The sequence below is a fragment of the Manis javanica genome, chromosome 4 (genome assembly GCF_040802235.1).
Source record: "Manis javanica isolate MJ-LG chromosome 4, MJ_LKY, whole genome shotgun sequence".
In the NCBI taxonomy this organism is placed as follows: domain Eukaryota; kingdom Metazoa; phylum Chordata; class Mammalia; order Pholidota; family Manidae; genus Manis; species Manis javanica.
This window is the reverse complement of record NC_133159.1, coordinates 132,195,257-132,209,385: the sequence shown is the minus strand read 5'-3', so window position 1 is coordinate 132,209,385 and position 14,129 is coordinate 132,195,257. Positions and strand designations below refer to the sequence as shown.

General features: G+C 37.9%; 1 protein-coding gene across 3 annotated transcripts in view; it reads right to left on the bottom strand.

Moving 5' to 3' along the window:
- Positions 1-14,129, bottom strand: part of ZZEF1 (zinc finger ZZ-type and EF-hand domain containing 1) — a 137,561-nt gene that overhangs the window by 106,562 nt on the left and 16,870 nt on the right. For all 3 annotated transcript variants that reach the window (XR_012130534.1, XM_073234989.1, XM_073234990.1), the window contains exons 3-9: positions 13,038-13,232; positions 11,345-11,516; positions 9,481-9,680; positions 7,865-8,075; positions 5,265-5,381; positions 4,205-4,383; positions 2,581-2,679 (exon numbers count right to left, since the gene is read on the bottom strand). Coding sequence is in view for 2 of the 3 variants with exons in the window: in XM_073234989.1 (XP_073091090.1) it covers positions 2,581-2,679; positions 4,205-4,383; positions 5,265-5,381; positions 7,865-8,075; positions 9,481-9,680; positions 11,345-11,516; positions 13,038-13,232 (1,173 nt within the window). In the remaining variant the exon portion in view is untranslated. The remainder of the gene's footprint in view (positions 1-2,580; positions 2,680-4,204; positions 4,384-5,264; positions 5,382-7,864; positions 8,076-9,480; positions 9,681-11,344; positions 11,517-13,037; positions 13,233-14,129) is intronic.

Genomic DNA, 14,129 nt, shown 5'->3' with positions numbered 1-14,129 from the left:
GTGTGAGGTGATATCTCATTGTGGTTTTAGTTTGTATTTCTGTGATAATTAGTGATGTTGAGCATCTTTTCATGTGCCTGTTTGCCATGTGAATTTCTTCTTTGGAGACATGTCTGTTCATATCCTCTGCCCATTTTTTAATAGGGTTATTAGCTTTTTGGGTGTTGAGGTGTGTGAGTTCTGTATATATTTTGGATGTTAACCCCTTGTCAGATATGTCATTTACAAATATATTCCCCCATACTGTAGGATGCCTTTTTGTTCTGCTGATGGTGTCCTTTGCTGTACTGAAGCTTTTTAGCATGATGTAGTCCCACTTGTTCAATTTTTTATTTTGTTTCCCTTGCCCAAGGAGATGCATTCAGGAAAAAGTTGCTCATGCTTATATTCAAGAGATTTTTGCCTATGTTTTCTTCTAAGAGTTTTATGGTTTCATGACTTACATTCAAGTCTTTGATTCTGAGTTTACTTTTGTGTATGGGGCTAGACAATAATCCAGTTTCATTCTTTTACATGTAGCTGTCCAGTTTTGCCAACACCAGTTGTTGAAGAGGCTGTCATTTCTTCATTGTATATCCATGACTCCTTTATTGTATATTAATTGACCATATATGGTTGGGTTTATATCTGGGCTCTCTAGTCTGCTCCATTGGTCTATGGGTCTATTCTTGTGCCAGTACCAAATTGTCTTGATTACTATGGCTTTGCTGTAGAGCTTGAAGTTGGGGAGTGTAATCCCCCTGCTTTATTCTTCCTTCTCAGGATTGCTTTGGCTATTCGGGGTCTTTTGTGGTTTCATATGAATTTTAGAACTATTTGCTCTAGTTCATTGAAGAATGTTGTTGGTATTTTGATATGAATTGCATTGAATTTGTAGATTGCTTTAGGCAGGATGGCCATTTTGACAATATTAATTCTTACTATCCATTAGCATTGGATGTGTTTTCATTTATCAGTATCTTCTTTAATTTCTCTCATGAGTGTCTTGTAGTTTTCAGGGTATAGGTCTTTCACTTCCTTGTTTAGCTTTATTCCTAGGTATTTTATTCTTTTTGATGTAATTGTGAATGGAATTATTTATCTGATTTCTCTTTCTGCTAGTTCATCATTAGTGTATAGGAATGCAACAGATTTCTGTGTATTAATTTTGTATCCTGCAACTTTACTGAATTCAGATATTAGGTCCAGTAGTTTTGGAGTGGATTCTTTAGGGTTTTTTTATGTACAATATCATGTCATCTGCAAACAGGGACAGTTTAACTTCTTCCTTGCCAATGTGGATGTCTTTTATTTCTTTGTGTTGTCTGATTGCCATGGCTAGGACCTCCAGAACTATGTTGAATAAAGTGGGGAGAGTGGGCATCCTTGTCTTGTTCCTGATCTTAAAGGAAAAGCTTTCAGCTTCTCCCTTTAAGTATGATGTTGGATGTGGGTTTGTCATATATGGCCTTTATTATGTTGAGGTACTTGCCCTCTATGCCCATTTTGTTGAGAGTTTTTATCATGAATGGATGTTGAATTTTGTCAAATGCTTTTTCAGCATCTACGGAGATGATCATGTGGTTTTTGCCCTTCTTTTTGTTCATGTGGTGGATGATGCTGATGGATTTTTGAATGTTGTACCATCCTTGCATCCCTGGGATGAATCCTACTTGATCATGATAGATGATGATCTTTTTGATGGATTTTTGAATTCTGTTCACTAATACTTTGTTGAGTATTTTTGCATCTATGTTCATCAGGGATATTGGTCTGTAATTTTCTTTTTTTGTGGTGTCTTTGCCTGGTTTTGGTATTAAAGTGATGCTGGCCTCGTATGATGAGTGTGGGAGTATTCCCTTCTCTTCTACTTTTTGGAAAACTTTAAGGAGGATGGGTGTTAGGTCTTCACTAAATGTTTGATAAAATTCAGCAGTGAAACCATCTGGTCAAGGACTTTTGTTCTTAGTTTTTTGATTACCAATTCAATTTCCTTGCTGGTAATTGGTCTATTCAGATTTTCTGTTTCTTCCTGGGTCAGTCTTGGAAGGTCGATTTTTCTAGACAGTTGTCCATTTCTTTAAGGTTATCCAGTTTGTTAGCGTATAATTTTTCATAGTGTTCTCTCATAATTCTTTGTATTTCTGTGGTGTCCGCAGTGATTTGTCCTCTCTCATTTCTGATTCTGTTTATGTATGTAGATTCTCTTTTTTTTCTTGGTAAGTCTGGCTAGGGGTTTATCTATTTTTTTTATTTTCTCACAGAGCCAGTTCCTGCTTTCATCACTGAGATTCTTAATATGTTAAGATGACACCCAGTTAGTCAATCTGAACTTAAAAAACAGTAACCTTTCATATTCCAAGGAGTTGTCCTTGCTTTTCAAAACTGAAGGCTCTTAAAGACTTTTACATTATTACAGGTCACTGACACTTTGCAGATTACAAGGCTATAATAAAGAAACCACACTGTCAACCAAAAGACAGCCTGAAGGGAAGACTGCATATCCTGAAAATTTCAAAGACCAGCATGTGATTGCACACAGCTGCCTGGTGAGCACACTGTGTTCCCCATTCCCTAAAAACACACAGGTCCACCACTCACCATCCCTTGTCCATGGTTCAACAAGGAGGTTTTCAGGTCCTGACTTCTCTTCTTTTCCTTTGACATCACAGGCCTGAAGAGTCAACTGGAGAGGTTTACCTGATCACAGAAGAGAGAGAGAGAGCACCTTAAGCTAGTGGTGATAAAATGAAAACCAGCCTGCACATCACTAGAAAAGGAGTGCCTATGGCCATCCAGATTGTTGACTAAAAATTTACCCACTCAAAAGCTAAAACAGAGACATAGTATTAGACCAAAGCTGACATCAAAGAGATAAAGTATAGCTTAAGCTCTTAAGTGTCTCCAAGAAGTGTCCAGAATAACCACTATTCAGAAAGAAAGCATATTATGCAATACAGATTAATACCACAGATTCAGCATATTTCAGGGAGAGATTCCTAAAATACTGTTTTGGAGCCAATAATTAATCTTACTGTATATAAATAACAGCTTCAGGTTTGGCGTACTGTTTCTTTAAAACACCTTTTGGCAAATTTTGAGTTTTAAGAACTATAAAAATCAACTTTGTTATGATGATCTGAAAACTTTTCTTTTTTCTTTTGTTTTAATTAATACTATAATGAAGACCCATTTACCTATAACCCAACCCTGAACTAGAACATTAACAAAAACAACATTTCCCCTATGCATTCTTCCACTATCCAGTGCTCCCTGTTTAAAAAACTGCTAATTTAATTGAGAACTTCTGTGAAGAATATTTTGCAGACACTATGTATCCCTCCCATCCAGCCATGACTGCTATAGGACCCCCACCCCTCAAAAAATGATCTTCACTAATTTATAAGGGAAACTGGATTTATAAGACACCAATTGCCTGACTTTAAAAATTAAACATAAAATAAATTAAGCCATTATCAAATCAAAGGTACAAATATCATGACAGGAATATCACAGTAATGCCTCTATTACTAATGAGGAAGGGATCCAATACTGTACTGTTTGGACAGAAACTTCAACACTAGAGGCTGGGATGGCAAATAATTTGTTTTTCACACGCCAACTGCAGTCATCTGGGAGTAACTGTATAGGCTCCCACACAGAGAAGGATTAGGGCCCTAGGTATCTAGATAAGTTCTACTTCTAGGTCAGAAGAGAAGTATTAAGAAGGATTGCTGTTGGGCACACAATGGGAAAGAGGTGGGTGGCAGGCATGTAGGTACATCCACGTATGTCCTTCCAACCAGCTCTCATGGGGATGCAGAGCGATGCATTCTAAGATAAGGATCCTCTGCGCTGTGTCTAGGCTAGTTCCCACCCCTCTCCAGATGAGTGATACTCCAACTTCCCAACCTTTTAGGAAGAAGACATTCCTGTATTTCACCAAAGATGGCTGTGATCAAATAGCCACCAAACCTAAATAATTAGGCCAGTGAGTCCTGGTTGTACAGCCTAGTGGACACTCAGGACCTGTTCTGTTGATGCTGCCATAAATGAAGTGACAGCCGCTTCTCCCTCACCAGCCCTAGTCAAGGACATGGTCCATCCAGGAATCACAGTGTAGCTACAACAATGCAGTCCACAAACTACATGAAAAGATAAGAAGTCAGAAAGTTGCATGCTGACGATGGTTTTATGGCTTGTCCATCAAACCTAGGTCATTTACCATATCTAAGGAGAAGGTTCTGCCTGACTGAGGCCATGGATGAGATGAGGGATGAGGCATCATAGAGTGTGTCCAGGTGGTCAGTGACGGTACACAGAGAGCTCAGCACTTTGGCAACACTTCCTCTCGCTAGCGCAAAAGCCAGAAGAGTCAGCTCCACCTCTGGAGTGGAACAGCAGCTGCAAAGAGCAAAAAACTTTTTTACTTCTCAAAAACATGAGAAAACCCAGGGAGCTCAAACCCATGTAAATTGATCACCATTAGTAAAATCCACCTGTCATATGATTTCTGTATGTTTACCAGGAACATAATCTAAAGAAAAACTAAGTAATTTCAGAGGACCAGGAAATGAAATCCTCATTTCCATAAGCTTGGTCTGTAAGTATTATACAATGCTGATAATATCAATTTTAATTAAGTCAAACTTTACAAACCCCAAATAAATCAGCTGTTGCAGTAAGGCTCTGCTATGAAAAAGGTAGTTTCTCGGTCAGAGAGTTATGGGTTTATTCCTTTAAGTACTGAAAATGTGTTTTAGATTGACTCCACATCACACATCTCTGCATCTTTAAACACACTGCACAGAAAGTTTTAAAACCATGTGGACGGCTCAGGGCGTTTTGTACAATACGGTAACGTCCTCAGGGCTGTGCTGGCAGTATTCCCACATTACTCAACACCTCTATCAAGCTATCGAAGTGCCCTTTCCCGGTTCTAGGGACAATCAGGCTTGTTAGACTTAGGTGTAGAGGTAAGCAGGTGCTGAGTAAGGCCACGGGCTGGGGATATCAGTGAACTGGGAGGTTTTGCATTTTGGACTTTGAGACATCTATTCTAGCTGAATCAGAGGCCAACACCCACTGGCCCCCAATTTCCAAGGTCAGGTGATATTGTGAGATAATGGAGCTCAGAGGCAAACTATCATTTCACTTTGTCTCTAGTCTTTAAAAATGAACTATTTTTAGTGGTGATCGTTAAAAGATTAAAACATTTTTAAAATACTTAACAGCATATATACCCTCTATTCCCACAAACCCCACCTCATCAACCTTGATTCTACCTAGTTATCCTTAAGAGGAAGCTGTCCACTTCTTCCAGAACATTAGGGGACAGGAAAGTTGAGAAATCAGTAGATCCTGGTGAGAGGGAGAGTGGGGGCATGTGCCGCAGGGCCTTCCTAGAAATGTAAAATGCAAGATCAGAACAAGTCCAGGCAAAAAACAGATTTAATAATATAATATTCAACAACAAATTGCTAGAAGCTTGTCTTGATGAATCCCTTATAAACAGTGTTCCTACAGAGACTCCAGTATGCAATATAAACCAGCCTTTTTTCCCAGGAATCATGGTGCAAAGTGTTTTAGTGGGGTTTCTTTCTTTTTTTCCCCTTTCTTTTAAAATTCCATTTTCCTCTGTAAAAGCTTATTCAAATTCCTAGAATCAAGTATTCATTTTAAGTTGTGTGACTAAAAGACATATATACTCTAAGGAAAATCCCTGCAATTCTTAGAAAATTTGACCCCAGAGGCAGGGCAGTTTGTGGCACAGTAAAAAAAACTATCCTTATACATAAGATCTTAGGATGTATCTAGAGATACATCATGCATTTTATTTTCTCCAAATATATCAGCACCTATCACCTTCTATATTCCTGCCTGTGTTTCTTGGCTTTTCTACCTTAACGTCTGCAAAATGTTTCTCTTTTCTCATCTCATCTTAGGTTTATCTTTCTGAATCCCTCAATAGCTTTACCTCCTTGGTCTAGCAGTCATCTAACAAATTTATGCAACTAGAAGTTACTGAGTCCATCTAACAAATTTATGCAACTAGAAGCAACTGTGCTAGGTGAGTGAGTGTACCATGAACCTGAAGGTATGTAAAAATAACTAGAAATTCTACAATTAATAGTCACTTTATATAATAACTGTAATAAGTTCCCTAAACCAATTTTATTTCTACATTTTAAAATAGAGACAATATAGCAAGACTAACACCATGTCAGCTTCCACTCTGCTCTCATTTCTTCCCCCCTCTATACTGAGCTGCAACAGTATGGCACTTAACACTAAAATGCAATTGATCAGTGAGGTCTCATGTACATGAATGGCATGCAAGGATTTATTGAATTTATTTCCACTAATACAACTAAACACTTTTGTTTCATAACATTCTTTTTGTTACTTATTTTTCCTCATTGATCTTTTTTTCAATAATTAAAAATTTTTTTAATGTTTTGGACCACTGATATTTAAAGTTAGGAGTGAAAATACCACTGCAGATTAACTATTACAACTGCTTAGGGATATAAAGGGAAAATAATTTTTATGGTGGAAAAGTCTGGCAGACACCACTTTCATCAATGTATCAAAGTTAACATCACTAGTACCAGTAATAGGACAATGTGAAGTTGTGTGTGTCACCTGATGGGACACACATCATTGCTTCTATGATATTCCTGCTAAAGATAGAAGTTTAATCATGATGAAACATAAACCAAAATTGAAGGACACTCCTCAAAATAATTGACCTACAAGTTGCAAAAGTGTCAAAGTCATCAAAGTCTAGGAAAGACTGAGGAACTGCTCCATACTGAAGGAAACTGAAGAGACACGACAATAAAATGCACTGTATGATTCTGGGTTGCATCTTTTTGCTACACCAGACATTACTGGGACAACTTGCAAAACTTGAATGGGATCTGAGCACTAGATGATACCAATGTACATCAGTGTTAATTTTCTGACTTTGATGGTTGCAGTGAAACCTTCTTGTTAGCAGGAAATATACACTGAAGCACTCAGGGTTAGTGGGGCAGCATGTTGACAAATTATCCTAAAATGGCTCAGAAAGAAATAAAAGTTCTTTGTTCTGTACTCACAATATTTCTCTAAGTTTGAAATCATTTTTTTTTTTAAACAGGAAGGAAGAAAGAAGTATGGCCAAGTACTACCCTTCAGATCTAGTACTGCCAGCAGTGCTATCTGCTGATAAGTTTTATTTAATAGCAATAACAAATCTCAAAAGATATCTAGGAAACAAAATATTCACAATCTCTTTTTATGTGATACCTTGACAGCCTATACTAATAATGCCTATTGTCAGTGAAATTAGATGTAACATTAATACTTAATGGCTACTGAAGCTGGTTGCTTTTGCCTCAAATGGTACTACTGGGTCTTATTGCCTCACCAAGTTTTTAAAAGAGAATTTTCAAAGATGCTCTACATTTAAAAATAATTAGTATCCTTGAGGCAATATCACTCAATTGTAAAAAAGCCCTCAACTTAGATTCAAAGACCTAGATCAAACTGATCCATCACTGTCTGATCACATACCTCAGGGAAGGTCACAATATCCTCATCTATAAAAAGGGGATAGTTTTTAATAGGTACATTTCACAGTATATGTAGGTAAACAGATTACTGCACGTGAAAGCACTTTATCCGATATAAAGTGCTATATAAAGGCAAGCAATGGTTCCCCAACAGATAAGGAACAGAAAATGTGTGACTCATTCACAAGACTACAGCTGAAGATGCAAACAGGAAACAACAGGGTACCTGGGGCTGAGCTGCTGATTGAGTCTGGAAGACTGAAGGCTGCCGAGTGACATGCCCTGAAGGTCACATTAACAGGACTGGAAAGCAGAGAGGGACTTACTGTGTATTGTGTAGCACTGTCTGGACAAAGGCGGGATTTGTCTCCATGGAAGCTGTCACCAGAGATGTCAGCAGAGACCAATACCATATTGCAGAGGCATCTGAGACTGAGACCCCAGACTTCTTAATTCTCTGAAAGCCAACAGCCCTCAGACCATGAATTCTAGTGTCACATCCATCGCTAAGACAACGCTTTATGTTAATCTGGACATCTGTCAAGCATAAACAACAAATTCAGTATTGGATTAACTTCTCCAGTTCAGCAAATGCTAGGCTCCCAATTAAATACAAAATAGTAATTCATATTTTGAAAAGAAAATTCTGAAGATATACTTTGATACCAGAAATAAATAACTTTAGCAATGGAGCTCATATATAATAAACGTGTCCAAAAAAGCAATGACAAATCTAAGGAGTTATAAGAATAACGTGTAAAGTTAGGGGTAGCATAAATCTTTATATCACAAGTCTTCTTGGGAATTTATGAGTCTTGAAAATTAACACAAAGGAAGTTCTTAAAATTCTGATTAAATATACAGTAAGACAATTTCTAGAATTCTTCCCAGAGTTCTGAAATTGGGATTTAATTATAAAATGGTAGCTGGCTCATAGCGGTTGTGAGAATTTCTTTTTAATAATCAAGTCCAAATAGATGACATAGGCATGACTCCTAAGAGCTGTCATCATTTCTTATTTGGGAGGTGAAAAGTTACAAAGGACAGAACTTAGAGAAAAAACCACCCCAGGGTAAGACAGGAAGCTTCTGCTCTACAATCTTAACTACTTCTTTGCCTAAGGGTAAGACACAAAGACTCTACCTCCCTAGGCCTCAGTTCCTTTGACCAAAGTAAGAACACTTCTTTTGGCCCAGGAGAGCATTAGAAGAAATGAGACAAAACATGAAGCATTCTGGCTCCCTGAATGAAATAAGCCTGGAAAGAAATCACAGAATTGTGATTATTTCCAAAATGCTGTGGGTGAAGCAAGGTTATAATAGTATAAAAATGGAAAAAACCTAAATGTCCAAGAATAGAGAGCTGGTTGAAATTAAGGCATATTCTTACAACACTAAATAAAGGTGTGCATGAATATATGACATGATAACATGCTAAAATTACAAAATAACATGTACAGAATATCATTTTTGTAAACAGATATGTATAGATGTATGTAAATATAATATCTACAAACTTATTTTTTATTTAAAAAATGTATATATGTGTGTGTGTATGTGTGTATGTGTGTGTGTAAGCCACACACACATACACACATACACAAACACAAAAAAAGGTCTGGAAGAATCCACAGCAATGTATTCATAATCCTTAGGTAGTAGGATTTAGGGTAATTTTTGTTCATATTTTTCTGATTTTCCAATAAAAAAACCATAACATATTTTTAATTAAAGACAGCTTTCTTGCTTTTCTCTAACTTTTAAAACACTGAATAGATGAAATAATGACCACTCTCACATGCCTCAGGAGAAGCAATTCAAATTTCCAAAGAAAAACTAAAAGCTTCTCCACTGCAGAGGTCGTCCTGCTAAAAAGTATTATTTCCTTCCTCCCCTTCCGATCCATTTAGTAAGAAGCGTAAGATGCATCTTGGTTGACTCACAGAGCTGACTGATGTTGGCATTTTCCAGCAGTGTCACGTAGCCAGTCACATTGCTGGGAATGTGCACATCGCGGACTTCCTGAAGATCGCTGGCAGTCCTCCCTACAGCTACGGTCACCTGCTGTGGCATGTAGCTCTGGTCAGCAGCAGCCACTGCAATGGACAGGTGCCTAAGCACAACGTCTGGCTTCATTTTTAAACTGAAAAACACACAAAGCAGAAATTACAAATGTTTACATATGTTGGAAACTGGCAGGATTCACAAGTTCCATCTCTAAGATCTTATATTTCATATACCCAAAGACTGATTTCCTCTAAAAGCAAGTAATTTGGCAATTCTGGCTAATAGTTTCAAAGTTGTTATGACTTTCCGAAGTCTCCAACATTCCTTTCAGTTCAAGATGAATCTTGTATTTCCTTTTAAGCAATTACTACAGTGAAGTACAATATGAATTTCAAACAAAATCTTTACTTCTTTACCTGGCAAGAAGCAAATTCCAACCTGCATCTAAAGAACTGAATTATTCATCAGGGAAATGCAAATTAAAACCACAATAAGATATCACCTCACACCAGTAAGGATGGCCAGCATCGAAAAGACTAAGAACAACAAATGCTGGCAAGGATGTGGAGAAAGAGGAACCCTCCTACACTGCTGGTGGGAATGTAACTAGTCCAACCATTGTGGAAAGCAATATGGAGGTTCCTCAAAAAACTAAAAATAGAAATACCATTTGACCCAGGAATCCCACTCCTTGGAATTTACCCAAAGAATACAACTTTTCAAATTCAAAAAGACATATGCATCCCTACGTTTACTGCAGCGCTATTTACCATAGCCAAAAATGGAAGCAACCTAAGTGTCCATCAGTAGATGAATGGATAAAGAAGAGGTGGTTCATAGATACAATGGAATACTATTCAGCCATAAGAAAGAAACAAATCCTACCATTTGCAACAACATGGATGGAGGTGGAAGACATTATGCTCAGTGAAATAAGCCAGGCAGAGAAAGACAAGTGCCAAATGATTTCCCTCATTTGCAGAGTATAACAACAAAGCAAAACTGAAGGAACAAAACAGCAGCAGACTTACAGACTCCAAGAAGGGACTAGCAGTTACCAAAGGGGGTGTGTGTGTGGGAAGGTGGGTGGGGAGGGAGGGAGAAGGGGGCTGGGGGGCATTATGTTTAGTACACATGGTGTGGGGGGGCGTCATGGGGAAGACAGTGTAGCACAGAGAAGGCAAATAGTGAATCTGTGGCATCTTACTACATAAGAGTGTATATCAATAATATCTTAATAAATAAATAAAATATAAAATAAAGAACTGAGTATCTTCCTCATCTATAAATTAGATGGCTAAAGGTTGTTATACCCTTTATGATGAAACAAAACAATTCTTTCTATTTCCACCAACTGAATTAGCCCATTCTCTAAAGGAATAATGAAAATTTAAATATCCACTCCAGGATTCTGATCATCTCATTCCTTCTTCTTCTCAGCTGGCCAACTTAATTAAATAAAGATTTTTTTAATGCACAGAAAGTATCTTAAAAAGTAAAACTGGATCTAATATAAGAACTTGCTCCTTGGATACTAATTTTCCTGAGAAACTAGTGAAAAAGATTTGAAATCAGTATAAAATACTAGTCAAATGCGATTTTCTCCCTTAAAATACCAAAAGAAAGTCTCCATGTTTACGAATCTATGAACACAGTTACAATAAGAAAAAAAGCTAGGCAGTTAAGTAGAAAATATCCTAAAATTAAAAAAATAAATTTTTAAAACACCGATGGGATAAGAGGAAGAAAGCAGGTTATTTTCTTGGGCTTTCACTCACAAATTGGCACTACACCACCCACCGGATCCAGTGTGAGCGGGCGCTGCCATCTGACTGCCAGTAGGATGACGCTTCTCCATTGGTCATCTTGTCAATGTCTGCAGGGTTGGAGGAAGTTTCTATATAAGCATAGCACTTTGCTACTGACTGGAATTTATCCATCTCTGGGCTTCTGGTTAGATCTCCAGGGCTTTCTGCAGGGAAAACCAGATTTTATAATATGATATGTCATGCACAAAGAGGAAAAAAAAGGGTTATTTAAACTATCTAACAGAAATATGCTTGGCACTTTGGTCCTAGAAAATTAAACATTCCTTAAAATCTCCTTCCAAAGAACCCACATGCAGAAATTGGCCAAGGATTGTTCCATGAGCTCATTATAATACTTAAATCACTGATATATTTGCAAACCATGCCAAGAGAAGAAAATGGTGTCTCACAGTTTAATTTTACATTTCTTTAATTATGAGTGAGACTTTTTAAGCCACTATTTGTAAGCAACTTGAGTTTCTGAGTATGGCCTGGTCCCAACCCTCATCTATTTTCTACTGGGTCTTCTTGTCAATTTATGCATTCTATATACATTATATAATACACACAGACACACACGGCAATATTTACTGAATGTTTACTGTAAGCCAGCCACTTTTCTATACATTTTCTGTGTATTAATTCATTTTAGAGATGAGGTAACAAAGGCACAGAGAGTTAAGTAACTGCCTAAAGTCAGAGTTAATAAAAAACTGAGTCTTTCAGTTACATAATTCGATATATTTTTGTTCCCTAGAATGTCATTTGTCTTTTGAAACTCTGTTTATGATACTTTTTGCTGTAAAGTTTGTGTACAGTCTAATTTATTAATCTTTTCTTTTGTAGTTCTGAGTTACATGTCTTGCTTAGAAAGGTTTTCCCATGTCAAGACTTATAAAGTAGAACTATTTTCTTCTAGCGCTCTTAAGTTTTCTTTTTAGTTGACAACACTTTTGGATCTACCTAAAATTTACTTTAGTGAATGAAATGGGCTAAGAATCTACTTTTATTTTTTTCTCCAAATGGCTAACCAGTTACCCTAACCCCACTTGCTGACTAATTCACCTTTCCCTCCTGATTTGTAATGCTGAACTATATATGGCACTATGCTCCCACATGTACTTAGGTCTATTTCTGAACTCTATTATGTTCCACGGACCTTTGTCTATTCACATTATCAACTTCTATTTTCATCACTGCGTGAATCTGTAGTGGCTTCCCTCATTTACTCAAAAAGAGAGTATCTACTATGTGCCAGGCACAGTTCCAGGTGCTAAGCATAATGAAGCCAACAGGACAGAGTGCAAGTAAATACTACTACTACAACTGCAGATCATGGTACTGTGCACCATTAAACCTGCAAAGGTGATAGTGACCAGAAGGTGGGGAATGGGGGGTGGGTGTTAATTACAGAGTAATGAGGAAAGGCCTCCCTGAAGTCAGACCTGGGCAGAGACCTGAATGATGAGAAACCAGTTGTGTTAAAAAGGAAGGGAAAGAAGGATGAAGGAAGGAAGGGAAAACATATCACACTGTTGTGCTAGGAACTTGTTACTATTATATTTTCAGAAATAAAGGCAGGGAGAAGGGCTGGCTCACCCTACTAATAAACATTTTGGAAGAAGTGGTAAAGGAGCATTCTCGGGAAGCCCTCCCCACGCCAACCTGTCTCCACGCACACGTACCCTTTTCTTTCTGTATCATTTGATCCAGAGACTCCTTCAGAACAGAAGCCCTCATGGTGCACATGTTGTTGCAGTGGTCCAGCAGGGGGTAAGGGATGGCTGTGCTAGAGAGCCGATTGCGATGCAGGAAGCGCAGGATCATTGACGAGTGAGTACCCAGGCCCTCCTTGGACTCTGAAAATATATCTATGAAACCTAAACACACAAAATCCATTTTTGGTGTTTTAGGGAATCCACCAAAATAATTCCCACATCCCCTGTTGGTGGCCTGTCTGAACTGGCTCAATAAAACAGCCATTAAGAATCTTCACTGATATTTTCAGCTTTAATTATTAAAAAATCTAAGCAAGTTTTTAAGAAATGAACCAGTGTTAATCTTAATTTTAAAATTTCACTTTAGTTTAATAGAATTTTAGAAGATTTAGAATAATGATTATTTGCTTCAACCCAAGCTTAAAAAATTTATAAGCACTTAAATACTAACTCGAAGTTTCTAAAGAAGTTTTGCACATAGAATATGGGCTAGGAATAAAACTGTTTTATACTAAAGCTACATAAGGTGATAATGGTAACACCACCACCACCCTGACCACAATTTCTGATGCCGTTCTACAGCTTATATGGTACTTCCACATTTCACCTCAGATGGTCCTCACAGTAAGGGTGAAGGGGTGGAAGCACCAAAGGTACTAGCATGTTTGTTTTGCAACAGAGGAAAATGAGGCTCGGTGGCCAAGCACCAAGTAACAGAAAGGGGGGGGGACTGGAACTGCCCCCTCGCACTGCCTCCAAGGGCTCCTTCCACCATTCCAGTTTTTTCTGCCTAGTGTAACCCTCCAGAGTCTTCCTCGTCTGGCCACTGCCCACGCTCTGGCCTCAGCATCTCCCATTCATACACCTACCCAGATTCCCTAAGTGGCTCCCTCAGCTCTTTGTCTACCATCAACCTGAATAATCTTACAAAAACATGAAACAGACCATGCTTACCCATTTAAAATCCTTCATGGTTCTTCCTCATAACCTACAATAATATACTTTGAACTGAGGTGCCCCCTGCCAGACTGCGAGGGCTAAGTTGAGACAGGATAAACA